This window comes from Stigmatopora argus, chromosome 22 (assembly GCF_051989625.1).
Source record: "Stigmatopora argus isolate UIUO_Sarg chromosome 22, RoL_Sarg_1.0, whole genome shotgun sequence".
Lineage (NCBI taxonomy): Eukaryota > Metazoa > Chordata > Actinopteri > Syngnathiformes > Syngnathidae > Stigmatopora > Stigmatopora argus.
Window position 1 is genome coordinate 8,410,230 of NC_135408.1, and position 20,794 is coordinate 8,431,023.

The following is a 20,794-nucleotide window of genomic DNA, read 5'->3' on the forward strand; positions in this document are numbered from 1 at the left end:
TGAACCCAAGCAATGAGGGTTCGCCGAGCAAAGCCGACAAACACAATAGTGGAGATTTTAATGGAAACTATTCATATTCAGAGAACAGGGTGGCGGTTGCATTCAAGAAGCCTGTTTCTTATTAGTCACCATGAATTGTCCAGGTCCGCCAATAAGCTTTCAAGCGTGTGTCCACACATGAATAAGACTTACAATGCTTGGCCTGGGTACATCTGTTAAATGCCAATGTCAGAATGTTATCATCCTCACAATGTGAATGAGACTCCATGTGTTTATTGATCAGCTGAATACATTATTGCCACAAAGCGAATGATTTTGGCCTCCATTGACACCTAGACCAAAAAAAAACCCCTTGATTGCACTTTCACCATACTATTTTCCTCTCGTTTTTTAGACCGAGAGCAATTCCCAAAAAGGGCATCCATTCACCATCCAAACGCTAATGCTATTCATGCCAAAAGAAAACAATACCAATCGTGCACACAATAGGGCATACATCCAAACAACCATTCCATTAACGTCCCAAAACAATGTGAATAGCGGGTTAAGTGATTCAACTTACAACAAACATAATGGCACTGTACTTTTTAATTTGGTTAGATGTGGTTTGAGAGCAAATACGCGGCTTGCAAAGCTATTAGATTGTACAATGTCTCTAATTAATCAGTACTTCTAGTCTCATCAAGTTGGCTCCATCACTGATGAAGACAAATAGAGGATCCTCCTACAAATCGAGACTGTCAGGTCCCATCAGCCTCTAGCAATGAGCAGTCTGCCAAAATAAACACAAACACGCCGCCTCCACAGAACAATGAAAGCCAGCCAGAGGCCCTGCGTTCGCTTGCTACATTTACGAAACCCCACCAAAGCAAGATGAAGCCTGAGAAAGGATGTAGAGCACATGGAACCGAAGGTTCTGCTTATATTTTCCCAGTACCGGTACTACTTATACTGTCCAGTACATCGTACAAGTGCAAAACAGTGTTCCTGTCCAAGGGGGTGAAGCACCCAAAACTAGACGCCCTTGCAAGGCTTTGATAAAACAACACAAAGTTTAGTTGACAGCTCGTGAGTCGCCTTCATGTTCAGCGTCATATAATACACCACTAGAAGAACATGACATCAACAAATGCAGCTCCTCGGGGACACATTATTCAGTTCAGAACAACAAGACAAGACTTTGAAATATTCAGAGAGCTGCTTTTCCAGTGTTAGTTGTAGAATAACAAGAGCTATATCATTAATTTCCCCTTGTTTGAGCATGAAAAGTAGGATGAAAAAAACAAAAAACGGGCTAACTAGAGTGCCTTGGCTTTCCACTTCCTCTCACGCTGCCATCGCAGGCCATATTTCCTCTGACTTGTTCCTGTCATTGTTATCTAAGAACATTTGAAACACGGCTCTCTTCCCACAATAAAGCTGTCAGCTGAGCAACTGGCAGTCAGATTGATTTGAACTCGGCAAGTCATCATGTGGCAATCTCTCCGACACTGCTGAATATATTAAAGCCTTGTTGACGTTACAATTCTCCAGAGGGGCTTTTAATGAATGCAAACATGGACGGCGGCTAGGATCAAAAATGCAAATAGAGACATAGTATCTACAATTACATTGGATAATGCTATCGAACTACTAGTTAACGTGTGAATGAGAGAGAAAACAAATTGTCACAAAAAGCTAAAATTGACAGTTGAAGTATTTTTAGTTTTCTACTGGAAATTGCAAGGTCATACAATGTAATATTCAGAGAGAAAAAATAATATGAACATACCGAGATTAAAATTGAACTACTGCAAGGTTAAAATCAAAATATGATTAACATTAAATTATAGATTATACTATTACAGGACATCATTTTGTCGCTTCTTTTTCTCTAAGATGAATCAGAAGCTGTTTGGTTTCTATGGCATCAACTTTTGCCGACGTAAAGTCTATGCGAGCACAACATTTTTGCAGATTCAATCTTGTCTCCTTTAATAATTTACACTGGATGTCAATTATGGCACTTTCTGAATTTGATAACACTATCGATTAAGAATGACCTGTGAAAGAGATAGGGCGAAGAAAATTGAGTGTAAGCCGTAAGAATAAGGTGATGCCCAAAAATATTCTCAGTTGTTGTGCCCCAAAAGGGTTTTGTGTGCTGAAAAACAGCATTCAGGTATTTTTTTAGATATAAGGAAAACGGTGTATTGCATGTGTATTCAATCAATTGATATGCAGGTTTATATTAGAGGTGGTAGATGATGGAATTAATTAGCATTAAACATCTTTTTACAAATGTAATGAGTTTTTTTTAAATGCAGATTTTAAACGCAGGTGGACAGTATATACAAATATACTGAATAAATAGTAGCTTATGAGGCAAAAGAAAGAACCAATGTGCCACATAGCTCACGGGTGTGAAGTGCATTATTTATACGTCTCTGCTCTTTGTGACTTAGTGTCTCCAAGTAGAATGAAGAGGAAGACAAAACACTCTGTTGTGACTGCCAGGGGTGAAAGATTCCATGGAAAAAAAAACGACGCACTCTGCCTCTGGTTGCCACACACGTAAAAGCGAGTACACATCTCCTCCGCCTCTAGCCCGCGTTCTCCTGCCATCTCCCAGTCTATTTGAAGGTGACATGTAGGAGGAGATGGATGTGTGGTTTGCAGCCATTAAAACAAGCCCATGAGGCAAAGGAGCTGCCATTAAAAGACTAACACAGCTTGGAGTGATGAGGAAAAACAAGACTCGTACTGCTGAGTTGTTTTCATCATAACACAATGACCTTTTTCCGTAGCTTCAGAATAAAATGCTTAGTACTAGAAGTAAGGTGGGAAAAAATGAAGGAGCTACACTATGATGGAAACATCCACTTTATAATCCAATCCTGTCTAGCTTGGTTATCAAAATATGAAAAATAGAAGACAGAACATTTATTTGCGCTACCCATTCTATTGGAAAGATTTTTGATAAAGTCAAGACCAGCATATCATAAGAATATTTGGGTCACTAAGACTATAAGAGAGTCAAGATCTGCCATGAAATGCATTTTTCCTTATAGGCTACCTACAGATGATCAATATATATAACCAGATGATCTCACTCAAATAAAAGCATCTGCATATTCATGCAGGATCTCCCCAAAAAAAACACAGCAGCCAAGTAACGGCTTATCATAAAAAGAAATGGCTACTCAAGGATTATGAGCTCTTAATGGTGACGGGGCCGCCAATAAATATGCCCTTTACTCCTAGTGGCTTGTTTGTACAATACCTGATGGGAGGACTTTTGAAATGTCAAGAAAGATGCATAAAAACAAAATGACTCAGAACTGATGACTGGGCTCCGACTAGCCTTGAGTGCCTGTGTACTGAATGATAAGCAGCTATTGTTCCTCTAGAGCTGAGTGCGCAAGGTTTGGAATTATAGATAAAAATAAATTTTAAAAAATCCACGTACAAGGGCGCGACAATGTTGGCGTTGCTTTTAAACGCCGTGCATTTTAATGAAAAGGTCATTAAAACGGCTCCTTCATTAAAGTCTTGTTTCTACCTGAGCAAATCTTCAGTCTAGACGTTTATGCAAGGAAAAGAAAGTGTTTTGACTATTGCATGTGTCATAATATGAGTCAAGTACAGTGATCATCTAAGAAGACAATGGTTTGTAGTGGTTTGCTACTTCTATTTTTTAACCACCTGACCTAATTTTCATGACGAGAACTCATTATTGCTATATTCCCAATGGGGGTCATGTGGAAGATGAAGAAAAACGATGTCAAAATTGGCAAGTTGAACAATTTGCAGAGGCTGACCAGTTCAAAACATGCGAGTGACATCATTACAGGCCAACCATATGTCAACCAGTTAATGCGTAACTACAAACAAACTTGGTCATCACCAACAATAACTTCAGAGCGAATTCCATTATATGGGCCATTTTAGAATAATATGACAGAATTTTCCTTATTCTAACTGTAAGACACCTAATATCCATTGTTCCTGTCACAATGACAATAAAGTCATATCCTATGCTATTCCAGCTACTAAACCGAAATGCAAATTAACTTCCTGAATCCGTACTTTTACTTAATAGAGACTGTTGCATCTGCTAATGTACGAGCATCGGGCGACAAAGAGTAAATGAGTTTGCGATGTCGCGATCACATTCGGGAAGGCTGGTGTAATTTGGTGCTCGGGGGTCGCATTTCTTCCTGATTTAAAACAAGCCGTTCCAATTGGAGCAGATTAGCACCTAAGGGCTGACAAAGAGGTGATTTAATTAACCTCAGCCTATTAGTGTGAGAACACTGCTTTTCTTCCAGCGGAACTGAACCAGCTACAATAAAAAATGGGAGCGTTGCACATGAAAAATGTTGCAGGTGCTCAAATACAGCTGAGTAGTGCATGGAAAATGTCTTTATCTAAACACACAATCACTTTGAGCCACAATTACTCAAGATTACTTAAATATAGAGCATCAATCCTTCGAATAGCAGGCAACAAGATTAGGGTATATTTAAGTGTTACTTTGTAAAATGCTTGAAATGTGCTTTAAAAAGTCATTTACTACATCAGGCGTAAGATCCAGCTACCACATAACCTTAATCAATAGAAATAGAAAACAGATGAATGAATTCCTCTAATCTTAACATCAAACATCAAAAATATGACAAAGGAACATACGTAATATAGATCCATAAAAACCTACCAATCTCCCAGGGAGCAAATCTAAACTCTTAATAAACTCCAGATTTAATGATAACAGTTGCGAGGGTTTGGGGGTTTACAGCAGAAGCCCTTCGTCAATCAATCAATCCATCCATCCTGTCAGGGCGAACCCACTGTAAGGCATTATATTATTAAAGATGGTAGGGGTCTTTTTCAATTATAACTCGCCTAGTGTGGATCTACTACAGAAGAAAACGTCAAGCTTTGATTTAGGGCCACTTTCTGCCGCAAGCATCAATATCAATTACTGTTGGTAACAGATGTATTCAGTAAGGAGTGGAAAATATCAGCCTGACATTCACTTAATTTATTTCCCACCTCCATTTCCATTAAGAAAAGACCAATAGGGCTGTATGGCGGATCCAATTTAAAACCGACTCACACTTGAAAATGAGAGCAAAATTGTATGTATTATTTTATCTATAATTGAATTTCAAGCAAGAACATTCCATTTTTCAAATCAATATTTTGTTCACTTTGGACTTCAAATGGAATAACACCCACAAAAGTTGCAAACACGCGGAACACAAGCACTAAAATATTCATCTAGTTTCCCTTATTCCGTAGATGACAGTAACTTTTTGTAGAAGACTAACAGTAATGGGAATTTTTGTGGACAGCAGCAAATGGAGACAACAAGATAAGTAATGGGCAAGTCTACTTTTTATGCTCTCCTCTTTTCTTTCACGGGCTGCTGTGTCAGCATTAACTTACTTTCAGTGCCCATGGAGCTGTGCCAGCTGCCTGTGCTAAGGTCAAGTGCCAAAACAACACAAAGCTCTTGCTTTTGTCCCCAGAAACACGAATTATAAACACACACAAATGTACGGCAGTCTGGTAAATGTTGGAAATATCGCGTTCGGTTGAGAGTTTCCATAATCAGCGCTGACAGGGTGAAATGAATTATGTATAGCCTTGAGTTGCAAAAGACGAATCTGCTTTGACAGAATGGTAGGAAGACAAGTCGGCAAATATAACTAAAACGCTGTGCTTGAGGCTACGGGCAGGTTTGGCTGGTAAATCAAATAGAGATGAGGCAGAGTGGCGTGCAAAGATTAATAGTTTAAAACAACACTGGAGTTGGAATCACCTGGAGGATTTATCAGTTTAAATGTAGCTTTTTCTCCAGGTGCCAGGCGGGAGAAAAAAAAATCACCAGTGCGGCAGTGGAATATAAACTCATCATTCAGTGATACTGCCGGCAAAGTCTTTCCAATGACCTCTTATTAGCCACCAGACTTACCGTATTTTCACGACTATAAGGCGCACTGCATTATAAGGTGCACCGTATTATAAGGCGCACCCTCAATGAATGATACATTTTTATTTTTTTCCATATATAAATCACACTGGATTATAAGACGTCCTGTCTATTTTGGAGAAAATTTAAGACTTTTAAGTGCGGCTTATAGTCGTGAAAATATGGTAAATCAAAACCTGTCTGAGAATTTGTGAAAAATCGGCACTATATTGTTTAACATCTGACTGGAAACCCAGATGAAGACCGGGTGTGCTAAATCGCTTTCTGAGTCCAGTCACTCCTTAAGGAAAATAAGACCAGATGTATTACAAAATAGTAAAACGTCCTTTGCAGAGCTCTGAGAAATCAATATTATTGAGGAAGCTGCTACATCGTTCCACTGAGAGGGCCAAGGAGTTAAAGATGGGATCCTACACAGCAGTTGAATGAGGTGTCTGCAGGATAATCAAACTCAGACTCACCGTCGTAACATATCTTCCACATAATAAAACAGTTGAGGCCTACAACACCCAGGTTTTCTCCTAAATCCATCACTTTCCGCCATGGGATCAGTTGGTATTTTAAAGCTGGCGGAGGCCGTAAGAGGGGCTTTAGTGGCGCTTACAAATTTGTTCGGTGTAATTGGCAGCCCTGGGTTATGATGGCACACGCTCCAGGAAAACTGCAAAAATCTGGAGTAAACACAGCGGGCTATTGTGAAACCCAATATCTTATCACAGAGTCTTCTTTTCGTGTGATAAGGCCAAGTGGTTAGTCCGGAGGCTCTTTACATCCATATTGTCCGTAATATTCCTCGTAAAAAAATAAAAATAACTGATGGTAAGCATCTTGTGGGGTTTGTTGTGTGTTTTTTTGCTGAACTTGCCGGCATCAGTTAGACCGCAAAAACGGAAAAACTAGAATATGTCCTAGCAGCAATTTCCTTTTTATAATTATTATTTTTTCTTTAACTTTAACTGTACTGGGACTAAATCCATTTACAGCAATCGTCATCATTCACAAATTAATTTATGAGTACAGGATTTGCATGCAGACAATCCAGAAGTTTTGGACTTTTTTTTGAGTCAACACATAAATTAGAATCTGTAATTGATTGTATTGGTGGCTTTGATCATATGATTTAAGGAAAATTGTGTCTCAAAGCGTTAGACCAAAAGGTGTGATAGTGTTATGTCCAATAAATGAAAAGTCTTGTCAATAATCTTGCCAAGAGCACTTAGGATAAAGCGTTAAAAGTTATCCATAGACGACGTAAGTGAGTGTGTGACAAAAGCATGGAGAAAAGGCGTCCTTGTAAAACAATTTGTAAATACATTTGATATCACATGACTTTCTTTCTTGTACTGAAGCATCAATCAATGCGCTCGTCTCTGCCTACACTTCCAAGTTCTCCCTCAGGCAGGTTTCTTAGAGAAAATCAATTGTTTCTGAAATGCTTTGTTTTGAAATGTTGCCAACGGAATTATAATACGGCTACCATTAGAGAACGGAATAGCGTTCCGCTTAACTGCAATTCATCCTTTTCATTAAGACGTAGGACAGGAAAATCCCTTCGTTGAGATAATTGCAGCGGTTGATGCTGAGCCGGATCTCCCGCTTTGCATTAAATGTCAATAGTTATTGATGAGCAAGCTAATATTTGCCAGCTGAAGGTCTCAAAACATATCAATGAACCTATTACCACGGTGTCCTTCAAACATGTAGCGCAATGAATTTGGTTAAAACGACCATGACGCTGCAAGTGATGAAATATGTTGAGTGTGGCTTTGACATTGTTGCAAAACCGGTACCGCACATAAAATGGCTGTTGGCTAGACAGGAAAACAGAATGAAAAATATTGACAAGAACAATCGTTATGGTATTTCATTTTGCTCAAACTAATTAAGCCTGATATGGACAAGAGGAAAGTAGGATTGATTCCTATGAGCAGTTTTACAAAGTAAGAGTTGTCACTATCATTTTTTTAGACTTGATTAACCTATGAACTAAATATAAAAACAGTTAGTGATTGATTAATTCCCCCGCTTAATCAACCGTGGCTGGGGTTTTGAAATAAATGAATTATTCATTACCGTCCTTTATGCATATAATAAGACACCAGCAAAATTAGCCAATGTTAAACTGTTACGACAATTAGTTTTCAACTTTAGAGCAATAAACACAAACTATCACTTAGATCACATAATTTTAGATAGTAAACATTAAACGAGTACCATCATTTTTTTTACTATAAAACACTACTTTTTCCTATTGTTTGAATCATGCATTTTATAGTCAAGTGCCGATTATAGAGTATGGATTTTTACAGGGTAAAAGAGTCGCTTGTCTTTTGGTGTAAATATCCCATAATACAGATATTTGTAGTGCAGTGAACAAATACATGTTTGTTTGTTTTTTGTAGGATTTTGTGTGTGCGTTTTATAGTGTGAAAAGGACTGCATGTTGCGTCTTAAAACTCATTAAAGATTCTAGAAGGAAATTGGGAGAAAAAAAAAACATTTGTACTGACATAATAATAAAAATGTCAGCAATTAAATGCATCTGTTAGTGATGCTAACTGTACTTAGACATTTTGGCTCCATTCAAGTTCATTCTTGGCTGCGACAATTTTGTTAGATATTGGGAAAATACTAATCTGATACATATGTGCTTTATTATGCCTGTGAGAAATTAGAAATATTTTTTGCTTTTACAACGACCGGAAATCGACATCTCACTAGACGGATGGCAATGAATAAAAGCAAACATTTTGGGGTATTTTCCTACCGAGTAATAATACTCCATTTGCCCTTTTAAACTAAAACATTATTCACCAACCACACTTGACTGTATGTCTGACATTAAACCATGAACTAAAGTACTGAAAGACTAAAAAGGTCAACATTGCGAGAAAGAATTTAAGAAAAAAGATCATATAAAAGCAAGTGAAAGAAAGGACAAGAGTCTATAACATGAAAGGAAAATTTTAAAAGGCTCTGGAGCTGTGAAAAAAAATCGTACTCTGACTATCATAACGATACAGTGAGGACAAATAAATGCGAACAAAGAAACCCCAGAGATTTGGTCACACCAATCAAACACAATATTGCAAGTCAGAGTGCGTTATTCCTGCAAACCTAACTTCGTGAATTCACTTTTGAGGAGTCTTTACGTCTCATAAAAGCGATTCCAAATAAACCAGCAACCTGTGTATTATGTGCAAATGTTCCAGATGTTTAAAAAAAAAGGAGCCACTAAAAGACAAACGAGAATCTTCTCAATGAAAGCAATTTACACGTTGTTACGTATCCTGCCAAGCAAACTTATGCAGCACTCCAACAATCACTTATGCATTGCTTTCCTAACAATTTAACCTTGGCAGAGATTTGCGCCCCACTGTATTCAAGAGTCTTGTTCTCATTATTCTTTTTGAGTTGAGAACCATGACAGATGCGTTTAGTCATAATGGGAGGCACTATTTGAAATGTTGGCTCTAATAAATCCGATTTGGCACTACGGCATCTCATAACTGTCATAATAATCCCATTATTGATTGAATCTGTTTTTGTATTTGAAACATAACTAGCTTAGGGAACAGAGTTAGGCATGAGTATCTATGCGAGCTTGTCGTAAAACATTAAAAATCCATTTATATACACACTGTAATATTCTAGTACATTTCTATACAGCCATGATGGTCAAAGGCAGTCTGTGTCAATCAAAGGAGAAGCCAGGTGACAATAAATCATTGCCATTTCGATTAAACTTGTAGTTACCATTGATCAAAAAGCTTTTTACACTCTTGAGCGAATAAATACACAACCGCCGCTACAAGCGCAACTGAATATCCTTCACGTGGAGTCCCACTTTAATGGAAAATCTTGTAAAAATGAATCCAATGCTAAACAAACAACAGAGACGCTGGCAGGCATCTCTGGAGCAAACGTTACCTTTAAAGCAGGGGTGTCAAACTCATTTTGGTTGGCGGGCCGGAACAGCATATCCAATTGACGTACTCATTTTTAATTGCACATCAAATTGACTAACTAACAATATTATAAGATACGGCTTCTAGAGATGCACAATCACTTGGTTTATGCGGCTAATTTACATCTTCTCGGCCACATCACACCTCTCCCCGCAGCACACGCATGGCACAATCTTTCTGAACCGCATCCGTGCCCAAGTGTTCAAACCCCGCGGCCGTTACCACACAGAAAAAACGTGGTGGGTAAGCTACTCCTAGCGGAGTTTTGTAGCTGAGTGCAGACACGGAAAAGCTTTTTTCCCCTCTTAGTGTGGGCGCACTAATTCACACAAGTCCAAACACTTTGGATGTTACAGCGAAACGCATCTTGGAACCGCTCAAACTAGTCACAACACTTTATTTTTTATTACCGACATCGGCAAAGGTATTATTGGCAGAGCAATTGCAGAATGGCTGGATAAAGTGCTGTGCGGATACTTTTTTTTCTTGGTGGTTTGTTTTTAAATTAATCGTTCAGGGTTTTCCCTTTTTTAATCGCAAAAATCCCAGTAACCACAGCTGCTGACATTTGACCGTAAATGTTCCCAGTTTTTTTTGTCCCCGTTTATCTTTACCGTGTGCCGTAATGAGCCCACGGGCCATGCATTGGACACCCCCGATTTAAAGCCAAGACCATCTCACCATCCCCAGAGAGTGCGGGTGGGAGTTGAAACGTCAGATTGATACGGTGCGAAATATAATCAAGAGAGAACTCACCTCCAAAGCCTCCAAGGTCACGTAGCCCGTGATAGAAAAGCCATCAATGATGTCTTCCTCCGCAGAAGTCGACTCCTTGCGTTTTCTGCGCGGGGGTCTCGGGCGGGACGAGGAGGGCTCCCTGTTGCCTTCCCGCTCCGAGTCAGATGAGAAGTGAAAGACGGAGCCCTTAACATGATTGTCGCTTATCCCATTTGATCTCCTCTCCCGATTTCTCTCCGACCTGGACTTTTTCTTCTTGCGCAGGGCACTAGATTGAGGGCCATCCATGTTCTTCATTGGAAAGCTCCAGAGAATACCTCCTCTTAATGAAAAGCAAAGTCTTCAAGGATCAAATACTACTAGACGCTCCACTGCCTCCACAAATCCAGATGAGGATATCCCAGTGAATATGGCTTTAGTGGATCCGATGCACCACCCATGTGATAGCCAGCAGATAAAGTCTTTTGCAGGCAGGGAAGGCAAAACTGCATTGAGTCACTGAGGCAAGTTAGATTCCAGGTAAAGTGACCGTCCCCTATGGCACTCCATCAAATCCTAGTACGGTGCCGTAAAATCATGGATTAAACTGCAGAATCGTTGAAAGGATTTCGGTTCCGCCACAGATTTTTGATGAGGTTCTCAAGTTTCAAAAAAAATTGCTGAAGGACCAAGTTCGGCCAAGGCGAGTCCGACATGTGACGTGACATCTTTCCTGTTCTTCTTACGCAAACACGGCAAAGTGGCCCTCCTGTTGGACAGAGGGGGACAAAAAAAACAGTCAATTTGCAACATGATCACTCAGCAGAGTTCAACTGCACTTTTCAGTTAACGATGCCGTTTTTCCTAAAGGTGTGGCAGACTATTACGGTAGGTTTGTGCCGTTCTCCATTATGCAAGATGAATGTTTGATGAGGACCGCTACGGCCTCGTCTGGTTCCTTAATCTATCGGGCAATAAAACCTGATACGACATCATTATGTCTTTTAAGACTATTCGTCTAACCTCGCTGAGAATTTTCTTTTACAAAATTTCTCACCTCAACATAGATTTTTCGATGACTGGACCTCTTTTTGATTTATAACACATAAACGTACGCAATTTTGTGACCACTTGCACTACAAAATGAGAATACCAGAGGAAAACTGGCTGATATGAACTAATGAAAACTGAACTCAGTGATATTGGGAGCTGTCAATGATGTTTTGATTGGTTACATGTACCAGTACCAGTACTGGATCTCATTCAATTGTACAGGGTCACCTAATGTGGTGTCTTAAATCAAATTTATATGTGTGGTAATGTTATGTGTTAGTGGGTAAATGGAGTTAAAGTATCTGCGTTTCACAAATACCGTAATAGTCTTTACAGAGATGAGTTTTTTTTGGGAGCAAAGTACAATGCAAAATCGTATAAATGTAAAACTGTTTAGGCTTTTCTATTACACATGACTAAGAATCTCATTTATCAGAATGTATTCTGACATTTTCCCTCCATCTGAGCTCAATACCACATTCAATACTTCATGCCAACCTTTATTAAATCTACAGTGTCGACCTGGACCCAACAAAGTAATATTCAAGCGAATGTTCTGTTATGATAATGTGCCTTGCCAACAATATTTACACACAAGCCAAGTCTTAGGTCAGTGGTTTTTTTTGTTTTTGTTTTTAATATTGTTGAATAGTATCCCCTAGCTGCATATACTCTATTATATGTTAATTTTAGAATATGCAAGTTTTTGTTTTTCTTTCGCATATCAAATTGGGAAGTTTAACATTGTACTAATATACTACCATCACATGGAACCTCTGGGGGAAGAACAAAACAAACTGAAAAAACAGTTGGCAGAAAAAAATCATTTGGCATGATCCTAAATTTGAAACCACTGTATTACATTATAGAAGCAAAGAAACTGAACTGGAAAAAAATATTTTGTATCCTCAGATTTGGTGGATTGCAATGACAGTGGAAAGCATTTCTCCATTTTCCATACTGCCTGTCCTCATCTGACAAAGTGGAAATCGGGTCAGTAGCAAATCACAGGGAAATGATCCATTCCCCAACAATTTCTTTTCTACAACTTTTCATATTTGATGAACATTTTGTGTCATTTCCAATCAGGAGCTAAATACTCCCTTCAAAGAATTGGCCAGGGTGTAAATCATGTGTCAATTGTGTCAGTAATGACATAGCATCACTGTCAGTCATCTTGTGAACGACACTCAAGGAGCACTTTAAACACATCAAAGCTATAAACCAAATTATAGGCCTGAATCTGCATACCGCTAAATCTTCACGGATATAGGAGGAGTGCGTGTGTGTGTCAATCCATTACGTCATAGGAAGCGATCCAATGTAATAAAATACAGACCTTAGTAAGCATTACTTTAAACAAGCACACCAGTGGGTGTAGCGTGCAGAGGTATTGCACCTATAATGCATCAACAGTCGCGCACACACACACAACAGAACCAATTTGTCACAGTCAAGCCCCATGTTCAACTTCACGTTGTCTCTTTGGACACAGGTTGGCATGTAATGTGTCTCATTACTATAGCTGTAAAGTGACCCAAACATGTTTTTTTATTTTTTATTTTTTTATTTTATTTTTATTTTTTTATTGGGCAAACAAAACAAATCATTTCAAATGAACGTCCACGCCATGCACGCAAAACCATCCCAAAACATATCCACGACGTGTTGTTCTAAACAGCACCTTTACTCCAATAAACCCAGCCAGCATCATTGCATTTGAACCTGCTGCCCCCGTGCAAACACTCATCTGATCGCTCCAAATGATCTAGTAGAAAACTAGCTTTTCTGTCCCCTCCTCCTTTAGTTAAAAAAAATAAAAAAGACTTGTCTTTGCTCTCAGTCTCTTGATTTGTCCGCCTGATCCTGTCAACCGAGGTTCTCTCTCCGGTTCTATTAGGCAGTGCAGCAGCAGCAGCCAACATCGCAGCGGATTTTCCACTACAACACATACAAGCAAGCGCACACACGCAACAAAAGCATGCCTTTCCTCTCTCTCTCTCTCTCTTTCTCTCTTTTCCTCCGAGATACGTCATGCAAAACCAAGAAATGCAAACCCTTGCGAGTAGGGGAGGGACCGTCCGGATAAGTTGCAGTCCGTCGGTCAATTGTTAAACAAATGATAAAAAAAAGCCTGAGTAGCTTTGGAGCTGACAAATACATCCGGCAATGGGGAAGGTACGCTCCGCTCTTCCCCGGCTCAGACTTCCAGGATCCCGGAGACTCGGGAACCGGGGCGCAGGGATACGGCGGTGCCGCAGTGCCGCTTTACATGCTACACGCTTCCTCCTCGCCGCAAATAGTGCTGGATCGTTTGGTACGGGGCTTTTTTTTCTTCCCTTTTTTTAGAGGGAGACACTGGAGGTTTAAGAGTGGAGGGGGCCTGGGTACGAGAGGGGGTGGGTAACAATGTGTAGGGCTGTTGCCGGGGACAAATACGTGAGCTACTAATGGAAAGTTAGAAATTATAATGCAATAACAGGAAAAGCGGGGTGCGTATAATTGATTTGTAATGAGGAAATTAGATGGTAAATGTTTTCTTTTGGGTTGCGCCGGGCAATTCAAATGAAAGTCTTTGTGAGTGGTCAGACAAACTATGAAGAAGAGACTTTCATCATTTATTTATAACAACACATCTCCTGTTAGGAGGTCTGGGCGGTCGTGTTGCCGATTTAGTTCTAAGGTGATATCCTAATGCTGCCTTTGTTTGCCATGGAATTATTAATATGCTTGTATCGGATCAAAAAAAATCAATAAATAACAGACATGAACTTCATTGTAGTTTGTTGCATGTTTTAGACCTATTCTTTCAGCTACTGCAAGAGGGTACATCAAGTTTGTTTGTCATGTTTGACATAACAGCATGACTAATATTGGTCCCCCTTGAGATGCAAAGCAGGTGTCAAAATGACCTAAAACTCTGACAATGGAGAAAAATATGTTTAAACAAAAAGCCGTTTTGTGACCTCAACATGGATGTGAGTCGAATTTTAGCATGAAACCTGAAGTCGAGACACATGATTGACTTTTGCGAGCAACAGTCACAAAGCCATAATGTCTACAAAGTAAGAATGAGTGTCTATGGAATCAAAAATAAAGCAAATAATGACATTAGGAATACTGCTGTGTATATCAAATTATAACCCAGGAAACGTTTCTCCCTAGGCGTAAACCTAGGTGTCAAATTATCATTTGCCTCATGAAATTTGTGCAAAGCCGTCACCTCAGGGACACCCGTGGATAACTCCGGGGCTTTTCACGTGTGAAGTTACGCCTGCTGGTATTTAAATCCTTTTTAATGATCACTCTTCTCACCATTGAACATCAATGACTTTACAGTGTACATTAGCAGGCAGAGTTGCTTCAAAAAAGCTACACTACTTTCACCTTTTCCTATATGGATGTTTTTATATTGCAGATTGGAGAGAATTGTAACTAAGGAAAATGCAAATATATGTAGATGATTGTTACTGCATGTATATTGTCTTGACATTACCCTGTAACAATAACGTTATGTAAAACTTTAACTGTATAATCAATTCATTGAATTAAATAAAGCAACCTACAGTCTTCAGACAGATACTGCACATACTGACCCAAAATGAACGGGAATTGAGCCAGAAACTATCTGTACATGGTATGTATGATGAAATTGTCTTAAATTATTATCACTACCTTAATCGCACTAAATCTATGCAAGAACAATGGCGCTTCCATCCTCAAAATGCTGACAAAATTAATAAAGACATACAATTTTTGACTAGGTCTTCCTATCTCACATTATGGGAAGCAATAATAAATGTGAAGCAAATGTGAGCGTCTGAAAAATGGCTGAAGCTGTGAATTGAACGAAAAACGGACAAGCTCATTCTGACATCCCAAGCTAAGCGTGTTTAGTCGGAATACGCGAAATTTATGGATAGAAGTGAGGCGTCTCGAAAGGAAAATAAACTGTCCCTTCGTGAGAATCACGGATGGGCCGTGTATTTTTAGGCCATGTTAATGATGCAGAGGAAAAACCAAGCAGCGCCATGCTTCCTCAAGTAAGAGTCTCCATCCCTGTTGTCCTGTAGGAGCGAGGGACCTGCCATGCCTTGCAGAAAAATTCAGGTCGGGGACAGCCATGCACTTGACCTTGTCTCATCTTTCCAGGAGGAGTGTCCTTGTGACAAATGGCACGGCAGCATCGAGACAACAGCTAGGCAGCTATTTCCTCTAACCCGCCCTCTACTCATTAGACCAGGAAGACAAATCAGACTCTTCCTTCTGCACGGTCATTATTAGCTTTAATTACACCTTCAGCCTAGCTTTCCTTTGCCTACACGGCCTTATCCACTTCCAACACCCAAGAACAAAATATTTGAACGTGAGGATCTACTGTAATCTATCACTTTTTAAAAGAACACTAAAAGGCAACCAAACCAATTATTCATGCAAAACCATTTCACCTTATTCCCGACATAACATTCCAAAAAAACTTGGCATTCGCTTACATGGACAACACGTTTTGGGTCAGGCATTCCTCTATATTAACAAGTCTAAGCCACCTCATCTATAGCATTATTCGACAATATTTGATGGAACTACACTTGGAAAGGAGAATCTGGAGAATAAATGACTGATTAATCTGTCAGTCTGGTGATAACCTTGCCCTAAAAAACGGATTACAGACTTTAGATTTGCATGGCTGCTGAGACTGGGTTTGTTATCTTGATTTTTTTTCTCAGGAAATTGAAACAGGGTTTAGGTCTCAACTTTCATAGAGGATATGTCACATTCTAAGTGTTAAGAAAGCCTTCTCACCCACAACAACACAATAAGTGTGCATTTTAAATACAATAGAGTGATTCTGTATGGCTCTACAACTGAAGATATCTGTGAAAAGACCTTGTAAAGAGCCAAACAAACATTCATTGTAGTCCTCTTTACATAGATCTTGAGTCAACAATAAAAGAATAACTACTAACTATGACACTGGCTTCCTAACACTCTTTTCAAAATACATGGCACGATTTCAGAGCAGTTCGGACGGAAGCACTCGCTGTAAACTCCCACTCACTTGAAAAGTGACCGATAACCTTTTGCTGCATCTCAGGTCTCAAAGGAAGTTATCTACTTGTGTATTCTCGATTTCAGCAGGAATGTGGACACTCCACTGCTGTTTTTCTTCCCTAAAGGCAGAAGTGCAGGGAATACACTTCACATCTGAATCTGTCAACCAGGCACAAACTCTACATGACTATTACGGACAAATAACTATTTCACCAGTACAATTTTCACAGCTTTCACCCTGAAAAAAAACACCACACCCCCTGGGCAAGTCCAATACACAATGGTGAAAACCCTACCTTGACCACGGCTTGAAAGTAATTTGCCTTCAGCAATTTCTCCTCGATTTTTGACAGACGTCCTTCAGGGTGTGTTTAAACGAGACCCAACAGGAACAAGTTTGTGTATGTTCTTTTTGAAATGTGATATCTCTTGTATAAATGTCAATTTACACACTAGAGTGTGTCATTTTCTTTAAAAAATAAAAAATAAAACCTACCATATTTTCCACACTATAAGGCGCACTTTCAATGAATGGCCTATTGTAAAATTTGTTTCGTATATAAGGCGCACCGGATTAGAAAACGCAGAAGTAGTAGTGGTGGTGATGGTAGTAGTAGTAGTAGTAATAGTAATAGTAGTAGTAAAAGTAGTAGTAGTAGTAATAGTAGTAGTAGTAGTAGTAATAATAGTAGTAGTAGTAGTAAAAGTAGTAGTAGTAGTAATAGTAGTAGTAGAAATAGTAGTAGCAGTAGTGGTAGCAGTAGTAGTAGTAATAGTAATAGTAATAGTAGTAGTAATAGTAGTAGTAGTAATAGTAGTAGTAGTAATAGTAGTAGAAGTAGTAATAGTAGTAGTAGTAGTAGTAGTAGTAATAGTAGTAGGGGATTGTGTTATACATTCACAAAATTGAGCTGTCGTAGTAGTAGTAGTAGTAATAGGGGTTAGGTTAGGAGATGTGCTAAAGGAAATTTCATTTCATTTCATTCATTCACTTCGGGCACCAAGCCTGAATTGGTGGCCAGCCAAGGAATTTCTTACAATGACTAACCAATATTGACCCAAATATAAGGGGCATCAGATTATAAAGTTCACTTTGAGAAAATGGAAGTCTTTAAGTTGTGCCTTAATAGTGGAGAAAAGGGGCTATAATTTGAAGAAAACTGTCAGTCATCGTGCAGCAGTGAAAAAGTGCCATCATGCTTTCTTGAGTGGGCTGGCAGCGGTCTCTCTCATGAACAGGAGGATGGGATATTTTCCAATTACTGAGTCGCCGCTCCCTCCACTCTCACTAGGCATGGAAGGCAAAGACTTTTATTTATATTGGGCGCTTATCCCCCAGAAAGCCCCCACTTAGCTTGCTCCCCCTGCAGCAACTGTGCAAAGCACTTGAGATCACACTAATAGCATCTTGTAAAGCCTTCAAATAAAGTGAAATTCAAAAGACAATAGGACAAGAATTTTCTCTTTGCTGCCGTACCAATGAGGCAGACGAATAACAATAGAGCGTGAGGAAGGTGAATAAACCATGACTCCATTTCATTCTCATTTCTCTTCCAGTGCCATGAATTGCATTATTCCAGATGAGTCATTAGTTTATGGACGGCGCACAGAAGAAGTCCATTATTGGAGGAGACGGTCGCTGCAAGAAAACTGAACCTCTGCTTTTACGATGACTTATACGTAGTAATATGCATAACAAGTAAACTGCTTACAGTGGGGATGAAATAGGCAGCAATTGTTTGTTTTTCGGAATAATGTTGAATACCAGAACGCCAAGAGCGATAGTCTTTTTTTTTCTAATCGTGGTTCACGTTTTGAAAAAGGAGAGTCATCGTAGCAAAGGATTTGAAGAGATTATATGGATCAGAAGGATGATCTGCACACTCTAAAGACGGACTGTGTTTTCTACAATTGAGAGAGTTGAACAGGAAAGACATGGAAGCAAAAGCAATTGCAATAATATGGCACAATAGTCTAATCTGAACTATTTCTGGAGAATAATTTGTGTTATACTGAAAGCGCTCAACTGAATCTGCAAAATGGATGTGGATTTCTCTAAGGAAATAATGGTGAGTAAAAATTATTACAAAATTAAACTGTTGCATGGCACTTACAGTTTTTTGTAAACTATTGATACAAATGTAAGCTGCTCAGAAACACCAATCATCTCAATGCTGATATTCCACAACACCACCCTCTTGTGGTCGAGTTATAGAAAGTGTGACAACCAACCCCAATCTCCCCTATCATCAGGGCAACACCTGGGACAGACCTGGCACCAAATCCAATTCCAATATCTCGTTTAAATTGACAACATAAGCATAACTTGGAAACCAAACATTTTTATGGAAAAAAAATGTAACATAAAGTACTTTGAATTTGCTTGTGCACAAGCTTTGTCATGGATCATTACCACTGTTTCATCCACATCTGTTTCTTACAATCTGTTGTCCTTTGAGACATCTCCTTTAAAGAATGCTATTATTATACATTGATAATATAGCATAGACAAATTATATGCTGATTATACTCAAATTTTCCCACGTTATCTTTAGTTCTCTCTTTCCAACCTGTTGTCCACATGTCAAGCCTTTCTGTGAGCTAAAAGAATATAGTCAGGCTTAACAACTAAACTGAGTTTTACATTTGAATGCGGCCATTTGCATTTAGTGTGAGGTTTGGCCACTTAAATTTGCAAAGATATTATTTGAACAATATATAACAGCAGACATCATCACAACCATAAATCACTGCATACCTTTTATCAAGCGTTACCCTAGTTACGTTCCTCACATTGTTTATTATTAAAGGGGATGGGACGGCAGGATTTTGGCACCTGTAGCTTGTAATTACAAGTACTTAACTTTTGAATGTATTGAATAAAATGCAACGCAGAGAGCAAGAGGATCAATTGTTGGGCAGCAAATGTCTTGACAATTTAGAACCCTTGTTGGCAGTGATGGAAACAGTGATCAACAAAGCAAGCCAATAGTCTACTTGAGCCAGATGGACGATCAGGATTGTTTGATGAATGATTATTGGCTAACTGAATAAAAGGTTTGAGATTCGCAACAGCCATATTTACACTATTTTCTGTAGCTTGGTTTAAGGCTGGCGACAGCAAAAGGGATATGGAATAGAAAAGAGGAGATATTTATGAAACAAAGGATGAATGAATGCTGATTTAAAAAAATGCAGATGACATAACTTAAAGTACACACTAAGTATCACTTTTTACCAAATCCGCCTACTGCCATGTCATTTAAAATGGCCAACTCTGATTTCTGTGGAGTACATTTTGGCAGCCATGGAGGGCCCCTTTATTGGCCGTGGCCCCAGGCGACTGCCTGCCTGCCTGCCTGCCTGCTTGCCAGTCTGCTAGCTCTACCTCTGGCAGAGACAAAGTGGGGAGGGGGACCAATGCAAGATGCTGGAAAAAAACAGTGAGCTGTTAACTCAGTCGAATGATCCCATAATTGAATGGATTGCAATTTGACAGCCCTAAATTGCTCCACTCATCAGTCAAGAAATGGTCTGCTGTCTCCTGACAACATCTGCTCTGATGTTTGACACCGTCATGTCACTCGTCCAATTATCCATGTGGTTCTATGTTAATGATCAAATCAGCCAAATAAAGTGATTATTATTACATGGTGAGAGGAGGATGGGTGTTCTAGTTTTCTTTTTGCACATTCCCGGCAGCCCGAGAATTGCCTCTTTGGAGCTATAAAAAAGATATAAAAAAAACCTTGCATTTGTACAGGGAGGAAAGAAACAAATGTTTATTTAACTCCCCCTTTACCAAACATTATAGCGGAGCATTAATTAGGCAGTTCAGTGTTGCTTAGCAAGTGGTTCCACTTGTAAAACACTAATGTTCCAAAACATCACGACTGCATGGGAGCTGTCGTGGAAATAAACCGCCACTGTGTTTTCCTGCCAAACAAAGCATGAGTAATGACGCGGCTCGATGAAATGCTGAGCTCATTTTCTTACTCAGGCCAGTGACATGCGGGGAATAACATGA

General features: G+C 39.3%; 1 protein-coding gene across 12 annotated transcripts in view; it reads right to left on the reverse strand.

Moving 5' to 3' along the window:
• The window catches only part of auts2a (activator of transcription and developmental regulator AUTS2 a), a 152,877-nt gene extending 138,926 nt beyond the window's left edge, over nt 1–13,951 (reverse strand). For 3 of the 12 annotated variants that reach the window (XM_077591961.1, XM_077591964.1, XM_077591958.1), the window contains exons 1-2: nt 13,773–13,949; nt 10,702–11,431 (exon numbers count right to left, since the gene is read on the reverse strand). In XM_077591961.1, the coding sequence (XP_077448087.1) occupies nt 10,702–10,980 (279 nt within the window). In that variant the 5' untranslated portion in view covers nt 10,981–11,431; nt 13,773–13,949. Of the gene's footprint in view, nt 1–10,701 lie in introns of all 12 variants that reach the window. The other 9 variants (XM_077591962.1, XM_077591965.1, XM_077591963.1 and 6 more) reach the window with 8 other exon arrangements.
• Nucleotides 13,952–20,794: the final 6,843 nt, after the last annotated feature.